General features: G+C 36.9%; 1 protein-coding gene and 1 pseudogene across 12 annotated transcripts in view; both read right to left on the reverse strand.

Annotated features, from left to right (window-relative positions):
* The window catches only part of LOC104218191 (putative late blight resistance protein homolog R1B-16), a 34,695-nt gene that overhangs the window by 4,313 nt on the left and 9,856 nt on the right, over window positions 1–20,526 (reverse strand). For 4 of the 12 annotated variants that reach the window (XM_070147567.1, XM_070147564.1, XM_070147563.1 and 1 more), the window contains 2 exons: window positions 13,628–13,687; window positions 1,580–1,711 (listed from right to left, as the gene is read on the reverse strand). The exons of 1 other annotated variant lie outside the window; for it this stretch is intronic. In XM_070147567.1, coding sequence (XP_070003668.1) covers window positions 1,580–1,711; window positions 13,628–13,687 — 192 coding nt within the window. Of the gene's footprint in view, window positions 1–1,579; window positions 1,712–9,173; window positions 9,279–12,047; window positions 12,235–13,627; window positions 13,688–20,526 lie in introns of those variants that run through there. 7 more of the 12 variants (XR_011400252.1, XM_070147569.1, XM_009768618.2 and 4 more) reach the window with 7 other exon arrangements.
* On the reverse strand, window positions 6,415–7,776 carry LOC138870080 (putative late blight resistance protein homolog R1B-13; annotated as a pseudogene).

The raw sequence follows: 20,526 nt of genomic DNA on the forward strand, positions 1-20,526 counted from the left end.
CCACGTGGAATTACATTTGTTTATTTAAAAACGTAGAAGGGCATTTTAGACCATTTTCGGATTGTACAAGGTCATATACGAGTCAGTTATAGCAGTCAAATCTCAAGCACTTCACACCATATCAGTTTACTCACACCCCTATTTTAGACCCTTCATTGATATCTGATTTCTCCTACTAATTGGGTCACCTTGTCGATTTCGAGTTGGGTTCTAGTTTAGGTTTAATTATTTTTCATCTTTATCAGTTTGTTTTGGAGATTTCTCTAAGACAATGTCGCAAAGTTCGAGTAGCTTAAATGGGTCGATTAGGAGGTGTTGTTGTGGACTTGCTGCTAATTATTTCATGGTGTGGACTCCTTTAAATGCTGGGAGAAGATTTTTCAAGTGCCCTAAGCATGAGGTATGTAAATTTGTTGATGGGTTCTTTTAATTATTTCGATTTTACTGTAATTTTTTTTTTTTTTTTTGGTTTTAGGATGAAAAATGTTCCTATTGGGAATGACAAGATGAGGAGCTTCCTACTAGAATTTCAAATCTCATATGCAGCTTAAAGAAGGAGAAGGAAGCTCTAATCCGTGAAAGAAATTGTACTCCAAAGGAAAGTTGCCGATCTTGAGAATGTTATGATGCTCGTCGATCATGGAGGAATAGAATCCTTGGAATTGGAAAGAAATGTTCTAATGAAGAAAGTAGTTGATTTAGAGTACTCAGCTCTGCGTGATGCTAAATGTCGGAAGAAGACGTGAATTTTCTTTTGTGTGATATTGGGATGTTTTGTTATGTTCTTTGCATTAAGGGGAAATGATATGCAATGTTAGTGTTATTGTGGCTTAATTGTTGTATGTAATGAAAATTTATGTTTTTGTGCAAGGATTCAATGAAGCCATTCCCATTCATTTGAATGTTTCTGTCTATGATTGAGTTACTTGCTGTGATAATTAGTTTGTGTCTATGATTGAGTTAGTTGCTATGATAATTATAGCGTTGTTGGTCTCAAATAGGTGTGTGAGTAAACTGATATGGTGTGAAGTGCTTGAGAATTGACTACTATAACTGACTCGTATATGACCTTGTACAATCCGAAAAGGGTCTAAAATGCCCTTCTACGTTTTTAAATAGGCAAATGTAATTCCACGTGGATTTACATGTCTTCCGTTAGTGGATAAGGGCATTTTTGAGCCAATTTTTAGACGGCAAGGGCATTTAAGGGGCCAACTTTTAATGGAGGGCTTTGATGTCCTATTTCATATAGTAAAGGGACATTTTTAGGCCCTTTTCCGAAGAAAAAAATTATTTTTACAGCTACGACTTGATAACTGTTTTATTAACTATTCTGCAATATGTTTTATTTACACAATCAAAACTAAGCATTCTGCCATTTAAATGTTATGTAATTTTTTTTCAATTAAGAGTATTAATCATGAATAGAAAGTTACTTAAAAAAAGAAGAAGCAAGCAAAAGAACTTAATGAGTATAACCTTGTGGAAATGTAAAATTAGCCTAACATTAATAAATATATGCTAAAGTGTCCACATACATTTATGGGAAGTTCATTCTGGAATATAATGTTGTACTCACCTGGAGAATTATAGATACGAACATCCACAGGTTTGTTTCCGAGGTCTTCTTGTTCTTGTTGAATTCGTGCAGCAGAAGCCTTGAGTCCAGGAAAACAGTCATTTAACTCAATTAGCTGTGGTGAGTCAATATCTGTTGCGGAAGCCAAATGTATATAGTGTGAATAAGTCACAACTACTATACCAAAAATTATGACAGCCACCAAATAATAAATAAGACAATAAAACAACAATAAAAGGAACACCAGAATTTACGAGGTTCGGCTAATTTTGCCTACTCCTCAGACACAACCAATATTTTATTTCACTCCAAAAATACAAGTGAAATAATACTAAAGAGAGAAGATACAAATGCCTTAAACAGATGAGAAGGCAAATGAGAGGTGTGTTTAAATCCTAAACATTAAGCCTTCTTTTATAGGGGGAAAATCTCCCCAACTTTTGTTTTCCCACCGATGTGGGACAAACATTTTGTCAAATTCAACAAATCTCCACCTTGGCAAAATTCCACATCTTCAATTTTCTCTCAATAACAAATTTGGTTGTGTCTTCATCTTCAATCTTCAGTGTTCAACAATGTTGATCAAATCCAAACAATGTTGAAACTTGATCGCAGTCACCACCTTTGTCAGCATATCAGCAGGATTCTCCGTAGTATGAATTTTCTTCACTGTGACTCCACCTTCTTCTATGATTTCTCGTACAAAATGATACCGAACATCAATGTGCTTCGTCCTTGCATGATAAACTTGGTTCTTCGCTAATTGAATAGCACTTTGACTATCACAAAAAATTGTGATACCTTTTTGTTCAACACCAAGCTCCTTTAGCAATCCTTGAAGCCAAATTGCCTCTTTCACAGCCTCTGTAATAGCCATGTACTCTGCCTCTGTTGTAGACAAAGCAACTGTTGACTGCAAAGTAGACTTCCAACTAACTGGTGCCTTTGCAAAAGTAAACACATAACCAGTAGTTGATCTTCGTTTGTCCAGATCACCCGCAAAATCTGAGTCACAATATCCAACTACAGACTGATTGTCTTCCTGCTCAAAAACTAACCCGACATCTACAGTATTATGAATATACCGTAGAATCCACTTCACAGCTTGCCAATGCTCCTTCCCTGGATTGTGCATATATCTGCTAATAACTCCAACAGCTTGTGAAATGTCAGGCCTTGTGCAAACCATTGCATACATCAAGCTACCAACAGCATTTGCGTATGGTACCTTTGACATATACTCTCGTTCAGCTTCATCCATTGGCGACATAATAGTACTTAGCTTAAAATGGGAAGCAAGTGGAGTACTAACTGGCTTAGTCTTGTCATCTATGCCAAAACGTTGAAGTACTCTCTTCAAATATTCCTTTTGAGATAAACAGAGTTTCTTTGAACGTCTATCTCTAATTATCTCCATGCCAAGAATTTTCTTTGCCTCACCCAAATCCTTCATCTCGAACTCCTTCTTCAGTTGAATCTTCAACTTATCAATTTCTTCCGAATTCTTGGAAGCTATCAACATATCATCAACATATAGGAGAAGATATACAAAGGAACCATCTTTAAGCTTGTGCAAATACACACAATGATCGTATTTGCTTCTCTTGTACCCTTGCCGCAACATAAACTCGTCAAATCGCTTGTACCATTGTCTAGAAGATTGTTTCAATCCGTACAACGATTTTTCAAGTTTGCACACCATATTTTCTTTTCCAGCAACTTTGAATCCTTCTGGCTGAGTCATGTAGATTTCCTCCTCCAAGTTTCCATGTAAAAACGCAGTTTTTACATCCATCTGAACTAGTTCCAAATCCAATTGTGCTACCAAAGCCAACATAATTCTAATGGAGGAATGTTTTACAACTGGAGAAAACACTTCATTGTAATCAATTCCCTCCTTTTGAGCATATCCTTTGGCCACCAATCTTGCTTTGTAGCGAACATCTACTTGGTTAGGAAATCCTTCCTTCTTTGCAAATACCCATTTGCACCCAATTGCTTTCTTTCCCTTCGGGAGATTGGCCAATCTCCATGTATGATTCTGATGAAGGGACTGTATTTCATCATTCATGGCAATCCTCCACTTATCTTCTTCTGAACTTTGGACAGCGTCTTTATAAGTAGTAGGAACATCATCAGCTACAATTGAGGTTGCACAAGCAACCGTCTCTATGAGACGAACAGGTTTCGTTATTGTTCTTTTTGGCCTGCTGGTTGCTATTGATTCAAGTTGTTGTTGAGGTTCCTGAGTTGGAATCTCCTCTACTGGCTCTCCTTCCAGAGGGTAATCTTCATTTGTTTCCTCCTCTGCTTCTTGTGTAGGAAAAATAAATTTTCCCTCAAACTCCACCTGCTTAGAAGCACCTTTATTTTGTTTGGTATCTTCTGTTACCTTATTTACCATAGCAGATTCATCAAAGGTAACATCCCTGCTGAATATTACTTTCTTTGTTATAGGACACCATAAGCGATATCCTTTGACTCCAGAAGTAATTCCCATAAAAATAGCCTTCTTTGCCCTTGGATCCAATTTTGACTCTGTCACATGATAATATGTAGTTGAGCCAAACACGTGCAAAGAGTCATAATCTACAGCAGGCTTTCCATACCATTTTTCAAATGGTGTCTTGCCATCAATAGCAGCAGATGGTAGACGATTAATGAGGTGACATGCATATGTAATTGCCTCAGCCCAAAATTCTTTGCCCAAGCCAGCATTGGACAACATACACCGTACCTTCTCCAGCAAGGTCCGGTTCATACGTTCAGCCACTCCATTCTGTTGTGGTGTATGTCTGACAGTGAAGTGTCGGACGATGCCATCATTTTGACAGACCTTATTGAAATGATCATTTTTGTATTCACCTCCATTGTCTGTGCGAATACACTTGATCCTCTTGCCTGTTTGATTCTCCACCATCGTCTTCCATTTGAGAAAAATTTCCAACACTTCATCTTTGCTCTTCATTGTATACACCCATACTCTTCGGGAAAAATCATCAACAAAGGTTACAAAATAGTGCTTCCTACCCAATGAAGGTGTTTTGGAAGGACCCATTCCAAATTTAACCCTTGTCTGTTTCCCTTTAACACAATGCTCACAAAACTCCAAGTTGCAAGCCTTGACTCCTTTTAACAATCCTTGATCTGATAGAGTTTTCAAGGATTTTCCTCCAGCATGTCCCAAGCGCATGTGCCATAGCTTGGTTGCTTCTGCCTCTTTGTCGTCACTGGATGTCACTGTCGCTGTCCCAATAACTGTACTGCCACGATAGCGGTACATATTATTATTCTTCCGATTAGCCTTCATTACCACTAGTGCACCGGAGCATACTCTCATCACTCCATTTTCTGCAATGATTTTGAACCCTTTTGATTCTAGGGCTCCCACAGAGATGAGATTCTTCTTCAAATCCGGTACATATCGAACATCTGTTAATGTTCTGATCATTCCATCATGGTTCCTTAATCGTATTGAACCAATGCCATATGAGGTAAGAGGGTTGTTATCCGCTGTGTGGATGACTCCATATTCTCCTTCTTGAAATTCCACGAACCAGTCCCTGTTGGGACACATATGATAACTACAAGCCGAGTCCATCAACCATATGTCTGATGATGTTGATGACTCTGTTGTAACTAATGAGAAGTCTGAATCATCACAATCAGCTACATTTGAATCCATAATGGCCTTTCTATTGTTATGTTTGGCCTTATTCTTCAACTTCGGACAGTCTTTCTTCCAGTGCCCCTTTTTCTCGACAAAAGGCACATTCATCTTTGCTGGGTCTGGATCTTGACTTGGATCTTCCCTTCTTTGTCCTCGTTTGACTTTGAGGACGACCCCTCACAAATAGTGCTTCTCCTTCTCCGCCCTTCTGTTTTTCTCGCTTTCTTTGTTCATAGCTGTACAAAGCCGAACAAACTTCTCTGAGAGAAACTTCGTCATTTCCATGGAGTAGAGTAGTTTCAAGATGCTCGTACTCATCAGGAAGTGACGCCAACAACATCAAGGCCAAGTCACCATCATCATAAGTTGTATCCATATTTTGCAAATCTGTGACCAACTTATTGAAACTGGTGATATGTTCATTCATCGTGGTACCAGGAACATAGGTGAAGTGAAACAGTCTCTTCTTCATGTACAATTTATTTTGACTATTTTTCTTCAAAAATTTATCCTCCAGTGCTTTCCATAATTTACTTGCAGAAGTTTCCTTTGTGTATGGATATTTCTGCTCTCTAGCAAGGTAGGATCGAATGGTACCGCAAGCAACACGGTTGATAATTCTCCAATCTTCTTCTCCAATAACATCTGGTTTCTTTTCTTCAATGGCCAGATCTAGCCCTTGTTGAAAAAGGACATCTAGAACCTCGCCTTGCCACATCCCAAAATGTCCGGACCCGTCAAATATTTCTACCGCAAATTTCGCATTTGACACAATTCTTGTCATAAGCGAAGATGCCAATGATGACGTATTGTTGACACTTGATGTAGATTCTTCTTGTTTATTGTCTCCCATCTTTGACACAAATATTATTTAATAGCTGACGACACAAATCAAGATTATTTCCTTTCTGGTGTGGAAGATCAGACTAAGCTGCAACCACAGAGCATACTCAGACAGAACCTTGACTCAGTTACCAAGATAAATCTTTTCTGATGTGGAAGATCAGACTATGCTGCAACCACAGAGCATACTTAGACAGTACCTTGGCTCTGATACCAATTGTTGCGGAAGCCAAATGTATATAGTGTGAATAAGTCACAACTACTATACCAAAAATTATGACAGCCACCAAATAATAAATAAGACAATAAAACAACAATAAAGGGAACACCAGAATTTACGAGGTTCGGCTAATTTTGCCTACTCCTCGGACACAACCAATATTTTATTTCACTCCAAAAATACAAGTGAAATAATACTAAAGAGAGAAGATACAAATGCCTTAAACAGATGAGAAGGCAAATGAGAGGTGTGTTTAAATCCTAAACATTAAGCCTTCTTTTATAGGGGGAAAATCCCCCCAACTTTTGTTTTTCCACCGACGTGGGACAAACATTTTGTCAAATTCAACAATATCTTCAAACTCAATGGGTATCTCTACCAAGTACGGGCAATCTGTAATCACGAGGCGCTCAAGGACAGGAAAATTGTCATATGTGGCTTTCAAGTACCTCAGATCACTATGGGCAATTTGCAAAAGCTTCAACCGAGTAAACCCCCCCCGACAACTGGATGCCATTCTTTGCCATAACAAGCATGGTATATCAGCTTCAGCACCTCGAGGTTAGGCAACTCACCCATGATATTCAAGTCCTCCCACCTTAGATGAGTTCCATGCAACTTTAACTTCTTGAGTGTCGCCGGAAAAGCTGTTGCACTTGGAATAGTGGCTGGCGAAATGTCTGAACACCCCAGATAAATAAATTTCAAACTCAATGTTTCAAGTTGATGTAGATGGACAAGATTTTCGAAAAGTCTAGATTCTTGAAATATTTCATACTCATATTTAACTCCATAGATTCTTAATTTTTTAACATTCCGAATCCCTGAAATCACCTCCATTGTGCAGCTAGTTGGAGACAAGCCGGAAATACTTTGCATGTCTGCAAAACCCAAGCACCTCTCTTTGTCAACAGATAAACTTGGGGGGTTTGGCAAAGAAAATCCTTCGATTTCGAGATGCCTTAATTGCATTAATTCCCAGATTTGCTCTGGAAAACTTGTAGATGCCGAACGATACCCATGGACAATGAATGTCTGCAGATTCCATCAACTGCAAATTTCTGGAGGTAAGTGGAAATCCCCAGACATTGCTAGGTACCTCAACCAAATGAGGCACAGTAACTCTGGAGGGAAACTATTAAACCATATGGGATTCAAGTCCAAGATTCTAAGCAAACTAAAATGAATAACCTCTGATTCGAGAGTAAAAGTTGAAGAATGACGACATAAAGAGAAAATAGAGTGGGTTCGGTTCAAGAGATTGTTGTTGTCATCAGCTGTCTGCCCCCTTATCAAATGATGATGTCTAGGGGTAAGAAAGGCCCTATAAGAACCAAAGTGAATACCGGTCTGTCGCTGAAAGGGCCGTATTTCATGCATGCTAAGATGACGACATTCTGGACGAACAAGATTTGAGCTTTGAGCTTCAGCCAAGCACAGCTTATCAGTTGAAATGTCATTCATGACAAAAATGTCTTGGGTTTGAGCTAATTCTCTCAAGCACAGTCATATATTAGATCATGAACCTTACAAAATTTAATGTTTGTTTCATCCAGACTTTTCTTGCAGACAAGAACTAGACATCTGTCTATGAGATCTTGTAAACACTTCTCAGCTTCTTCTTGCAAGTCTTTTTCCAACTTCAGAAACCCCTCGGCCATCCATAATCTCACCAATTTCTTCACTGGAATCGCACTATCTTCGGGGAAGATTCCAAAATAGAGAAGGCATGCTTTTAGGTCACTGGTCAAGTGATTGTAACTCAACCCAAGCACATGCAAACATTGTTTATCAGGATCATTTGTGATTGACTTGACATCTTTAGCAACATTTTCCCAATCTTCTATTGTCCTTTTAAATTTGAAAAGCCCGGCAACCACGACAATAGTTAGAGGTAACCCGTGACATTTGTCTACAATTTGCTTCCCTATAGTCTCGAAGTCAGATGGTAATGATTCATTTGGAAAAGCCGCACTTTTGAAAAGGTTCCAACTCTCAACTGGATCCATGAGACCCATCGGCAAAGAAAGATCCTTTGTACCAGCAGAACAAGCTACTTCATTGTTACGGGTAGTCAACAATATTCGACTCCCATTGTTTTGAACTGGAAAGCATTGTCTCACGTCATCCCATGCTTTACTGCTCCACACGTCATCCAATACAATTAAGTATCTCCTACTCTTTAAATTTTTTTGTAGCATGTCTGCTAGCTCTGCCTCATCTTCCATATAAAATGTGTCACCCTTAGTAGAATGCAGAAGACTTAGCAAAATTTCCTTTAAATTGTATTGGCTAGATACAGTAGCCCAGGAACAAACATCAAAATGACGTCGAACGGATGCATCATTGTAAACTTCTTTTGCTAAAGTTGTTTTGCCAATGCCCCCCATCCCGATGATTGGGATGACTTTGAGTTCACCAGACGAGCCACCATATTGAGCCAGTTCTGCCAGCATCCTTTTCCTTTGCTCATCACGGCCCACCATATTGTTCTCCATATCCGCTGTATTTTTTTTTGAACTTGAATCTTGAACGAAAGATTCCTTTGATGCCTGTTTTCCTTTATCTTGAATCTTTGGTGACTCTTTCAGCACACGATCAATTTCCTCTGCTACTTGTTTTAGGCTATCACAAAGCCTCTCGTATGCCTTTTCAGTCTGCATTTCATTATTTGCTGTTAAAGACTCAGTTAGTCTCAGTTGAATTGTGCGTTCAACAGCATTTGCAACATCTTTTATCTGAGTTGCAAAATCTGTCATTTCCTCAGACTTGTTGCTTTTCTCAAAGTTCTTGAGAAATACTTCCAGGGAACTAACTTTTTCACGAAGAGCAAGAAGTTCTTCTCGGTGGTCAAAAATTAGAGATTGCACTGGCGACTTGGATGTCAAGACCGACTCCATCGTACTCATAAGAGAAGCAACACTAGCATAAGCCATATCTATTGTATTCCAATTATGATCTGAAAGCTGCAAGTTGCAAGAGGTCAGCGGTGCTATAAATAACATGATCAGTAAAGCAAAAGGGAGGCAAAAACATAAAGAAGCACAGATATAATGTCAGTCTTTGCTATCTTTAGCTCTCAATCGCTTCTGTGCATTGATCCTACCAAAAAATTGAATGTTTTTGGTATCTTTTATAGGCATTGCTTCAATTCCATGTCCAGGTCATCAAAACACACGGTTACACTTCCGTATAATCTTTAATCTCTAATCCGTGTAATTTGGTTAAAACAACAACAACAACAACAACAACAACCCAGTGGAATCCCACAAGTAGGATATGGGGAATGTAATGTGTACGCAGACCTTACCCGCCCCTACCCTGTGGGTAGAGAAGTTGTTTTCGAAAGACCATCGGCTCAAGACGAAGAATAGAAATAGATAAATATCAACAACAAGCCATGAAAATGCAGCCAATAATGTATGAACCAGTAAAACAGGTTGAAAAAAGCAATAGCAATAGTCAAGCAGTAACAACGGCAAGGTATTAGAAAAACTAAGCGAAAGATAACACTAAAAATCACACTAACACTAGCCCTCTAAGAAACTACGACAGGTACTAGCCGGCTAGCCCTAACAAACCCGAAATGGTACAGAAAAACACACTATGACCTATTACCCTTCCACCCTAATCTTCGACCTCCAAACCCTACTATCAAGGGCAATGTCCTCGGTAAGCTGCAGTCGCGCCATGTCCTGCCTGATCACCTCTCCCCAATACTTTGTAGGTCGCCCTCTACCTCTTCTCCTACTTGCTAGCGCCAACCGTTCACACCTCGTCACTGGAGCATCTAGACTTCTCCGTCTCACATGCCCGAACCATCTAAGCTTCCCGCATCATATCCTCCATCGTGGCCACATCCACTTTTTCCTGAATATCCTCATTCCTAATCTTATCCAACCTAGTGTGCCCGCATATCCATCGCAACACTCATTTGTGCTACATTCATTTTCTGGATATGGGAGTTCTTGACTAGCCAACATTCAGCCTCACACAACATTGGCGATGGTCATCCTCATTTATGTTACATTCATTTTCTGGATATGGGAGTTCGTGACTGGCCATCATTCAGCCTCATACAATATTGTCAGTTTGACCACCGCCTTGTAGAACTGACCTTTAAGTTTTGGTGGCACCTGCTTGTCACACAAGAAGCCGAATACTAACCTCTATTTCATCCACCCCGCCCCTAAGCGGTGTGTGACATCCTTGTCAATCTCCCTGTTCCCTTGGATAACTGATCCAAGATACTTGAAACTTCCTTTCTTACGGATGACTTGCAAACCTAGTCTCACATCCATGTCCGCTTCCCTCGTCTCGCCGCTGAACTTTCACTCTAAGTACTCCATCTTTGTCTTGCTCAACTTGAAACCTTTGGACTCTAAGGTTTGTCTCCAAACCTCCAACTTCTCGTTGATACTACCTCGCGTCTCATCAATCAGCACTCAATTACAATTATCAATGATAACAATAACAGAAAAGAAAAACACTCATCCCACGCTCTATCCAACAGCTATAGTGAGTGCCCCAAAATCTCCTCAGTTTGCTCACAAAATATCAGCTAAATGAAACTAAAATTCCGATTTCCAACATAGTGCAGGATCTTCATCTAAAAGGCATTGAAGGTGAAGGAAAGTAGCAGAAAAATTCACTATCAAGCACAGCAACATCAATTGGTCGCATTTATAAAAAAAATTGTACAATGTGTTAGATACCAAACCTAAGAGAGAGCAAAAGAACAAAAGCATATCCCTTCCTAAGCATGTAGGGGTTCTAACAAATCTAGAAGTGCTCAATCTTTACATGGTGATGAATGTGAGATGTGTAAAGTATATTTATTGAGAAGGAATTATTTTCTGATAAGATGTGTAATAATATAGTTCACATCATAATAAAACCCCAACCTTGTTTTTTATCTCTTTTGCTGAATCAGTCACATAAATGACAGAATTTGGATCACTAGCAGACATTTTGCAATTCTCCCCCTGAAGGGTAGGAAAGATTAGGGAAATAATATTTTTTTAGCAGCATGTAGTACCCATGTTTCCTGGTTAGTAATAGAAACGTACAATATTATTTTGCTTGTGAAAATCTCTTAAACTATCTATCCTTATCCCAATTATTTGATAAAAAACTCCTTCACCCTCAAAATTTTCAGTACTTTTGTGTTGATTGATAATCAAAATGTAACAATCCAGGAGCCTGTATTAGATGAAACTTGAAGCATATCATGTAAAACTGGTCGTGTTGGAATGTTTAACGCTTTAAGGGATAAATCGGTGCTTGAAAACAAAGAAAGTTGGAAAATAAAGTAAACGGCATGACAATATGTATGAACGTGACATGACACAACTTCAAGAAATGTTTAACTCTTAGTCTAGAATTTGATCACGACTTCTAAAGAAAGTTGTCACCCTTAAATCCTACTTCCCAGACGATTAAATGGTTCGTCAAATGGTCATCTCACTAGACAAAGTTATGGCCAATTTACTAAACCCTTCTCCCTTAGTTGGAGCATGACCTTGGGAGCTAGTAACCACCATGGATAAGGATTTGGGAGCACCCAATAAATTCTACATACAAGGATTCTTTAAAATTTGAGGTAAGGAGTGAAATCTAATCATACAACAAAATGAAATATGAGGTATACAGATCGACTGAGAGCAAGTTTAGACAAGAATTGAGCAAAGGCTTTATTAGTTAGTTACAGGTGAAGCCAAAGAATATTAATTTACCCTAATTGTGATAGGTTCTTCCTTGTTTGAGAAGAATTATGAGGTTGTTGAATCCAGTGTTGTCAAAAGCGCGCTTAACCCCTGAAGCGAGGCTCAAAACATGTTGAGCACTTCGTTTCACTTTGTGGGCGCTTTAGTGTCGCATCAAGGCTCTAAGACATACTTTTCCTTGTTAATGAGCGTAATCCTGAAAAAGGTGACGTCAAACAATTGAATTTCACTTTATTGTAAAAAAATTTCAATTTATTTATCCATATATTTGTTAGTCATGCTTATAATTATTAGTCTTAGTCACATATACATATTTTTACTTTGTCTCCAATTGCGCCTTTATTCATTAAAGCCCGCCCTTTATTTGCGTTTTGTGCTTAAAGCCCCAACGGACCTTAGAGTTTTTTACACGCTTTTCGCCTTTGATAGCACTGGTTGAATCTGTAGGGGACAAGATAAGGCTTGAAGTAGAGGTCTTACCATTGGGAGGAAATCAGAGATTTTCTCGAAAGTTATGTAGTACCCTTAAGAGAGTTGCTTGGGTGCTACGAGTTATCATCCGGAAGAAGAATACTATTGCTCACAGACATTGCCCGTGAGGGATTTCGGCGGAAATTAGTACTGAGGAGAGGAGATTAGTCACCATCGCTACTGAGTCGGAAATTTAAGTGCACATCTTCAGCCATAGGACTATAGTAATTCAGCTCTCGAAGAATTACAGCAACTTGATTTATGTCTTGACGGTATATATATATATATATATATATATATATATATGAGATTTCCTAATGCAGTACTAATGTATAATTTCCTAGTGCTCTTTAAGAAGAAAGAGATGAAATTCAACAACAACAAAAAAAAACCCAATGTAATCCCACAAGTGAGGTTTGGGGAGGGTAGTGTGTACGCAAACCTTACCCATTACCTTGAAAGTAGAGAGGTTGTTTCCGATAAACCTTCGGCTCAAGAGAGATGAAAAGAAAGGCAATAGCACCAAGCATTATTACCAACAAGATAGCAGGAAAACAAGCGGAAAAAACAACAAGTAGTAATAGAAATCTGACAATAATGGGATACAAGGTTAACACCAATGCTCTCGACTACCTACTAGCCTTCTACCTTAATTCTCGACCTCCACACCTTCCTATCAAGGGTCATGTCCTCGGTAAGTTGAATGAACGTCATATCTTGTCTAATCGCCTCTCCTCAATACTTTTTTAGCCTACCTCTACCTCTTCTCAGCCCCTCACACCTCCTAACTGGGGCATCTGTGTTTCTCCTCATCACATGCCCAAACCATCTAAGCTTAGCTTCCCGCATCTTGTCCTCCACAAAATATAATGGTGAACTAGGAGAAGTCTATAACAGTCTCAAGTCGCTAATCCATAATTCTCTTTTCTCGTTATGTGTTACTGTTGACATCCTGATATAACTTGTTTGATCTCCACCTTGATAGATTTTCCAAAAGTTTAATTTATCCTAAACTTAGTTTTGTACTCGTCCAAGGAGCTAAAACTCAAATCAGCCCCCTTAAAATAGGATGACTGACAAAAGTTTCAAGTACTAAAGCGACAAGAAGGCTAACTAACCTTTCAATGGCTGATATGGTAAACAGGAATGCTGAAAAGTAGCAGGCAATTGCAAAAGCACTGCAAGACATACTTTGAGAAATGAATACATGAAACACAAGTATGAATAACAATCAAATAAATGGACGAAGAACAAAAGATATAGCATAGCAACCAAGAAAAAAGATCAGAGAAGACTACAAAAATGGCTTACCTCTAAAGGGCTGCAATGGAATGTGGAGGCAAGTTACCAAGTAAATTGTATTTGTATTTAAAGAATGAAAAGAGTTTGACTTATTGGGATGGATGGGATGGGATGACAACTTCAATTAGGGGGTAGTATTATTCTACAGAGGTGTTTAATATATTATAAACCATGTTGGTTATGTAGCACCTTCACATTAGCTCGTTTTGATGGGGAATCGAGATTAATAAATCATAGAAAAATTGTGAGAAGACAAAGGAAGATGGCATAACTCAGAGTGGTTGAAATGGTATCTGCAATCATCTTACCAACTAAATTTTATACAAAGAAAGAAAGACTTGACTTCACAGAATAGGATGACAACTTTAATTAAGGAAATATAATACTATGCCACATGGTCATGCCACGTGTGGCATGGTCATGTGTTATATTAGTTTTGCACTGAGGTATACTTGTGGATCAGTTATGACTTGAAGAGGGTGACTTCAAGGATGGCTTGAGCAAGGAAATGGCCGGGTACATGATGTACTATACTTTATGGGCATATGAAAATTTTGGAATGATTCGGATTTGTTATTCGTGGTGGATGTAGTGTGCAGGGAGAAGGGATTTACTCAGTTGTTTAAAGGTGGGGTTACTTCTTAGGGTATTTGTGTGCTAATGGAGCACAAGCCGTTTGGCTCGTTTTGACGGTGCACTGAAGACTAGAGCAGAGTGGATGATTCTCGATATATTATAAACCATGTTGGTTACCTTTTAATAGGGCAAACTGTATTAGCCAAGAAATGTCTTCTCTTATAACCAAAACATTTGAGAATGAAAAGAAGAAACATTCAATACATACAAATAAAGAGTTAACTTCACAGAAATGGGTTCCATATGGGGAAGAACGTTAATCTCTTTTATTTGAGGAGTGTACAATATAAAATGAGAAAGTGAAACCATGTTACGTAGCAACCACTGGCTTAATTAATGCATAGCTGGTTAGTCAAAACCTCTCAATTCACATTAGTTATACAGTAAGACAGCCCGATGCATTAAACTCCCCTTTACGTGGGCTCCGGGGAAGGATCGGACCTAAAGGCTATATTGTACCCAACCTTACATGTATTTATATAGGCATGAAAAGTGAAGAAAATATGTCATGGAATATGTCATTGAATATGTCATTAACCATTTGAGAGAAAGATCATGGAGGAAGAGTAGACATCCACCATATTTTGATTTTTATCATAACACTCCCCTTCGATGTCCATAAATAATGTGCCTCGTTAAAACCTTATTAGGAAAAAACCCTATGGGAAAAAAATCCTAATGAAGGAAAAAGAGTACACATATTTAGAAATACGCCTTTTGGTTGCCTCGTTAAAAACCTTGCAAGGAAAACCCAATCGGACAAAACCTTGTACGGGAAAAAGAGTACAACGCGTATTAACTCCCCTTGATGAGATCATCAGTTCACATCGTTGAGCCTTCGTATCCCAATCTTGTACATTAGTTTCTTGAAGGTTGACGCCGGTAGATATTTGGTGAACAAATCAGCCATATTATCACTTGAACGGATCCGTTGCACATTAATATCACCATTCTTTTGAAGATCATGTGTGAACAATAATTTAGGTGAAATGTGCTTTGTCCTAACTCCTTTATGAATCCTCCCTTTAATTGGGCTATGCATGTTGTATTTTCTTCATACAAAACTGTGGGTAGTTTATCACACTTCAAACCACATTTGTCTCGAATAAGATGTATAGTAGACCTCAACCATACACATTCTCGACTTGCTTCATGAATAGCAATTATCTCAGCATGATTAGAAGAAGTAGCCACGATTGATTGCTTAGTCGATCGCCAAGATATGACAGTGCCACACATGTAAACACATAACATGTTTGAGATCAAGCCTTGTGTGTGTCAGATAAATACTCCACATCGACATAACCAACAAGATCGGTATTGCAATCATTGCCATAAAATAAGCCCACATCGGTAATCCCCCTTAGATAACGCAATATGTGCTTGATTTTATTCCAATTTCTCCTTGAGCAGAGCTATATCTTATTAAGACATTAACTGAAAAGGTTATGTCATGCCTTGTAGTGTTAGCAAGATATATTAGCGCACCAATTGCATTACGATATGGTACTTTAGGACCAAGAAGCTCTTCATTATTTTCATGAGGTCGGAGTGGATCTTTATTTATATCGAGTAATCTCACAACCATCGGGGTACTTAATGGATGTGCTTTATCCACATAGAAGCTCTTTAAAATCTTTTTAGTGTATGCTGATTGAAGGACAAAAATTCTATCTTTCATATATTCAATTTGTAGACCAAGACAAAATTTTGTCTTTCCAAGATCTTTCATTTCAAATTCTTTCTTTAAATAGTCTACTGCTTTGCTTTAGGAAGCTCTCTGGGAGTTCTAATGATATTTGAATCATCAACATACATGGCGATTATAACAAATTCAAATCCATATCCTTTTATAAGGACACAAGGACAAATTGAATTATTCTTATACCCTTCTTTCAACAAGTATTCTCTCGGGCGATTATACCACATGGGCCCTGATTGTTTCAATCCGTATAAGGATTTTTGAAGCATTATTTAATAAATTTCTTGGAAACCTTAATATGCTCCAAGACAATTTAAATCTTTCAATGATATCCACTATACGCATATCAAGTTTTTCATATATTGCCAGATTAAAACCTGAAGTGACTATATCCACTATAAGAGAACATGTCTCCATATAATCAATGTGAGGATATTTACTAATTTTCTTGTGCCACAAGTCGTCTTTATGTCTATCGACTTGAACCTTTCGCACAAGAACACATTTATACCTCAATTGACTTTATACTTTTAGGTGTTGGACTATCCGTCCAACTTCACATTTTTCAAGTGAAGTAAATTTCATTGCGTATTTTTTATTTGGCCAATCTTTTATCCGTCCAAATTTCATGACAGATTTGATCTCAAGATCCTCGTCAATATTAATCATATTGAGCGCTACATTATATTAACAATATCGTCGACAATCATTTTATGTCGGTTCCATTATTACCCAATAAAGACATAACTTATTGAGATCTCTTTATTTCATTATTTTCAGGTACCTGAGCCTCTCCCATGAGGTCTTATGAAGTGTTATGTCGTGGTGCTCTTCTAGGGCACTTGCCTCCTTATTATGACCATTTTGAATATTTGCCCCTCTCCTTCTTCAAGGAGTTTTATCTTTGGAACCGATTGGTCTGTTACACTTCATGCGTGCCATAGACTCTGTCCCTCATGGACTTTATTCTATTTGGAGCATTAGCAGCTGAAATATGACATTTAGCTTTGGGTCAGCAAATGCGTCTGGCAATAATTTGTAAATGAATTATCACTTGAACTTCAAGTTTATATTTTCTTGTACGAGGATCTATATGTATTCATAATAATTCATTTCACGTATCACTTTCTCAGCTGCCCATTTTCTCCCCCTAATGTTGGAATCACCAACACATTTCCCAACCATCTTTGGGAACTCATCTTTGTGCATTTTGGTGGCATAATTAAATCATATAGCACATCCATATTTCTATATAGAAATTATTTGGTTCCTGACCCTGAACCGATTGTGATAGGGAAATTTTTTTTATAACTTGGCTAGATGCGTACAAGTGCTGCTGTATATTAAATAATAAATCTCATACCAAATTTCGTTTTTGGGAGTTTTGTTCTCATAACCAATGATTTAGCTATAATTGGAGGCATACAATTTCTGCTAAACCAACTTGGATTTAAACCAGTATTATTAAGATAAATCATCATAATTTATATTCTGGAATTGTGCTCTAATAATTTGAGCAAGCAATCTTGCAAAAACCAAACTGCAAGTTGATAACAAATGCACATGTGACCATAAAATAGATGCATCTATTAAAATCATATTATAGTAAACAGTCCACATGGCAGGTGACTGGGCCCATATATATATATCACCTTTTATTCCTTCTAGAAATCAAAGGATTCAATCCCAACCTTTAACTGGTATATCATGAGAATAAGCAGCACAAGAGAATTCTTGAAGAATCTTCTATTCTTCAATATGTGTCAATGTAATTCTTAATTAATTTTTCGCATCATAATTGAACCGATATGGTCAACCGGTCATGCCAATTAATATTTATTTTAGTAAATCTCTAGTTTACTTGTGGCATATGATTCCAGCATCATGCTTATATTTGTGTAGTACAAATAGAAAGAAGATCGGGTAACCTTTCATATTTACCCGGTATGATTATAGAAATATGAAGATATTCAATCTTCCTTTCATTTATAGTCTCAATATGCCAATCACTTTGACTTATATATTTGAAACTCAAAAAGTTTCTTTTGAGACTTTACAATATCAATGTCATGAATAAGTTTATTCATCGGGGTAGTAACAAATTAGTTTTCTTAACAACTTTTGTACTACAAGATCTTTTATCATACCATTCATATGGTAAATGTCTCCTTCACGGAGAAAATTATATCATAATAAATTATCATGGTCAAAATCATCGTAAGCAAAATCATTTCTTGCTTTAATTTTGCCTTTAATAACTTTTATAAGGCATGACAAAATAATATTTGGCATATCACATGTACGCGACCAATGACATATTCATGTAACCACACAATAATATTTATTCTCTTTATTTTACTCAAACCTCCCTTAGAGGTGAGTTGTGTGGTATTCATATAATCATGAATTGCATGTCTTTATTCATTGCTTTTATCACATATTGTCACATTCTACTTTAGGAATGGGTTTGCATTCTCAATGCTTATCATAAGTCACATTCTCTTCAAGGAATGGATCATAATCATCGACGTGCTTTATTATTTTCATACCAATTTGATGGTAAGCATTGCTTTCACATTTTAAAGGACTTTTGAGAACCCTTATTGTTCTCCTTTTATAATCATAGTGATGATTATTATTATTTTGATATTTGGAACGCCCACGTTCATTGTTCAACCACTTGTATTCATTGAAACTTATTATGCATTTTTATCACATTCACTAAAAGAATGGAGCAAATCAAGTGGGACAATTTTCATGCCTTTTCATGAAAAATATATTATTTTTCTTTAGTCATCATTATATCATCAATATGGTACATTGGGACTCAAACCCAATGTCTTACCAATATAAAGGCATGGTAGGCCATAATAAATTGGGACTCAAACCCAACTCTTATCATTATGGAGCATCAGGACTTGATCCCGATGTCTATTCCTCAATTAATGACATAATAGGCTAAACAATATTGAGATTCATTCTCAAGCCTTAATTTCAATCACATGCCAAAAAAAGTTATACACAACTAATTTGCAACTTAGCAAATCAAATTTGCTTTCTTAAATAAGTGTACAAATCTCAAATCAGCGTAAAGCTTTATTAATTATTTGTAGCATCTATATGAAATACAACCGTTTGTAGTCAGAATATTTCTTCTAAATTCTATTAGAGTTTAAAAGGATCATAAAATCATTGTCATAATATTTATTGAGTCTCTCTCAAAAATATTGTTGTTTTCGGGGTATATCCTACCTATTGGATTTGATTTAACGCCATGACTTTCCTTCACTCAATTCAACCAAGCAATTAGTGAATAAATTTATCAAAAGTACACCATATAGGTAACAACACACATATAATACTAATACATAAATTCAGTATTTATATTACCTGAAAAGTGACATTATAGGTAACAACTTACCAGTTGTAGCTTGTGCATCATTCATATAAAATACTTAAAAATGGTAAGTCAGTAGCAAGCATCAAGTAGGTCATGGATACTCAAAAATACCTCTTCTAGTAGTCATACTAATCATTGTTTGCTTTCAAATGATACGACCATAAATTATGAAGTATACTTTCTCAATAGCTGGTTTGTTTTCCAAATTTCAAAGAAGTAATTAATCAACCTAGATAAAGATGTGAAGTATTTCTTGTTTTCTTCAAGATGATTTATGCTTTTAATCAGTATGACCATTTTTTTATTCTTTTTTTTGTACTATATGCAAGTGTAAAAATCCAAAAGGAAAAAAAAAATCATCCAAGTAAAAGAAAATGTTAAAAGCGGCAGGACATATTGAAGATAGTTAACACACAAATATGCATAAAACAATTTATATAAAATATCCTTGGTTACCATGACATGCATCATATCAACAATTAACTGCTACTATGATTTTCACATATAGAACTTCGAAAATTTTATTCCATTCATGCGATATAAAAGATGTAATATTAATATGTGCTTATGTAATATAGGTGTAGTACGAAGTTGTGTGCATATGGGATTTTAGAGGAATGACAAGTATAAGATAATCATACCTTCTTACATTTCATTACTTACCATATGTAGTTTCTCTTTACATTTAACCATATGATGATATGTATAGCTTCTAATTGTAATCTTTCCGGATGTAGGAAAAATTTTGTAGATATATATACAATTGGTTAGAGACTCATGCTGATAACGTGTTATGAAATAAAAGTAATTTAGTAAAACATGAACGAGAAATAAAGACAATTTAGTAAAACATGAACAAGAAAGAGATAGAGAGAAAGGAAGAAATTTTCTTCTTCAATTGTGTGTATTTTCCTATCTATTACAAGACCTTTATATAGGCATGAAAAGTGAAGAAAATATGTCATGAAATATGTCAT

Source organism: Nicotiana sylvestris, chromosome 6 (assembly GCF_000393655.2).
Source record: "Nicotiana sylvestris chromosome 6, ASM39365v2, whole genome shotgun sequence".
Taxonomy (NCBI): domain Eukaryota; kingdom Viridiplantae; phylum Streptophyta; class Magnoliopsida; order Solanales; family Solanaceae; genus Nicotiana; species Nicotiana sylvestris.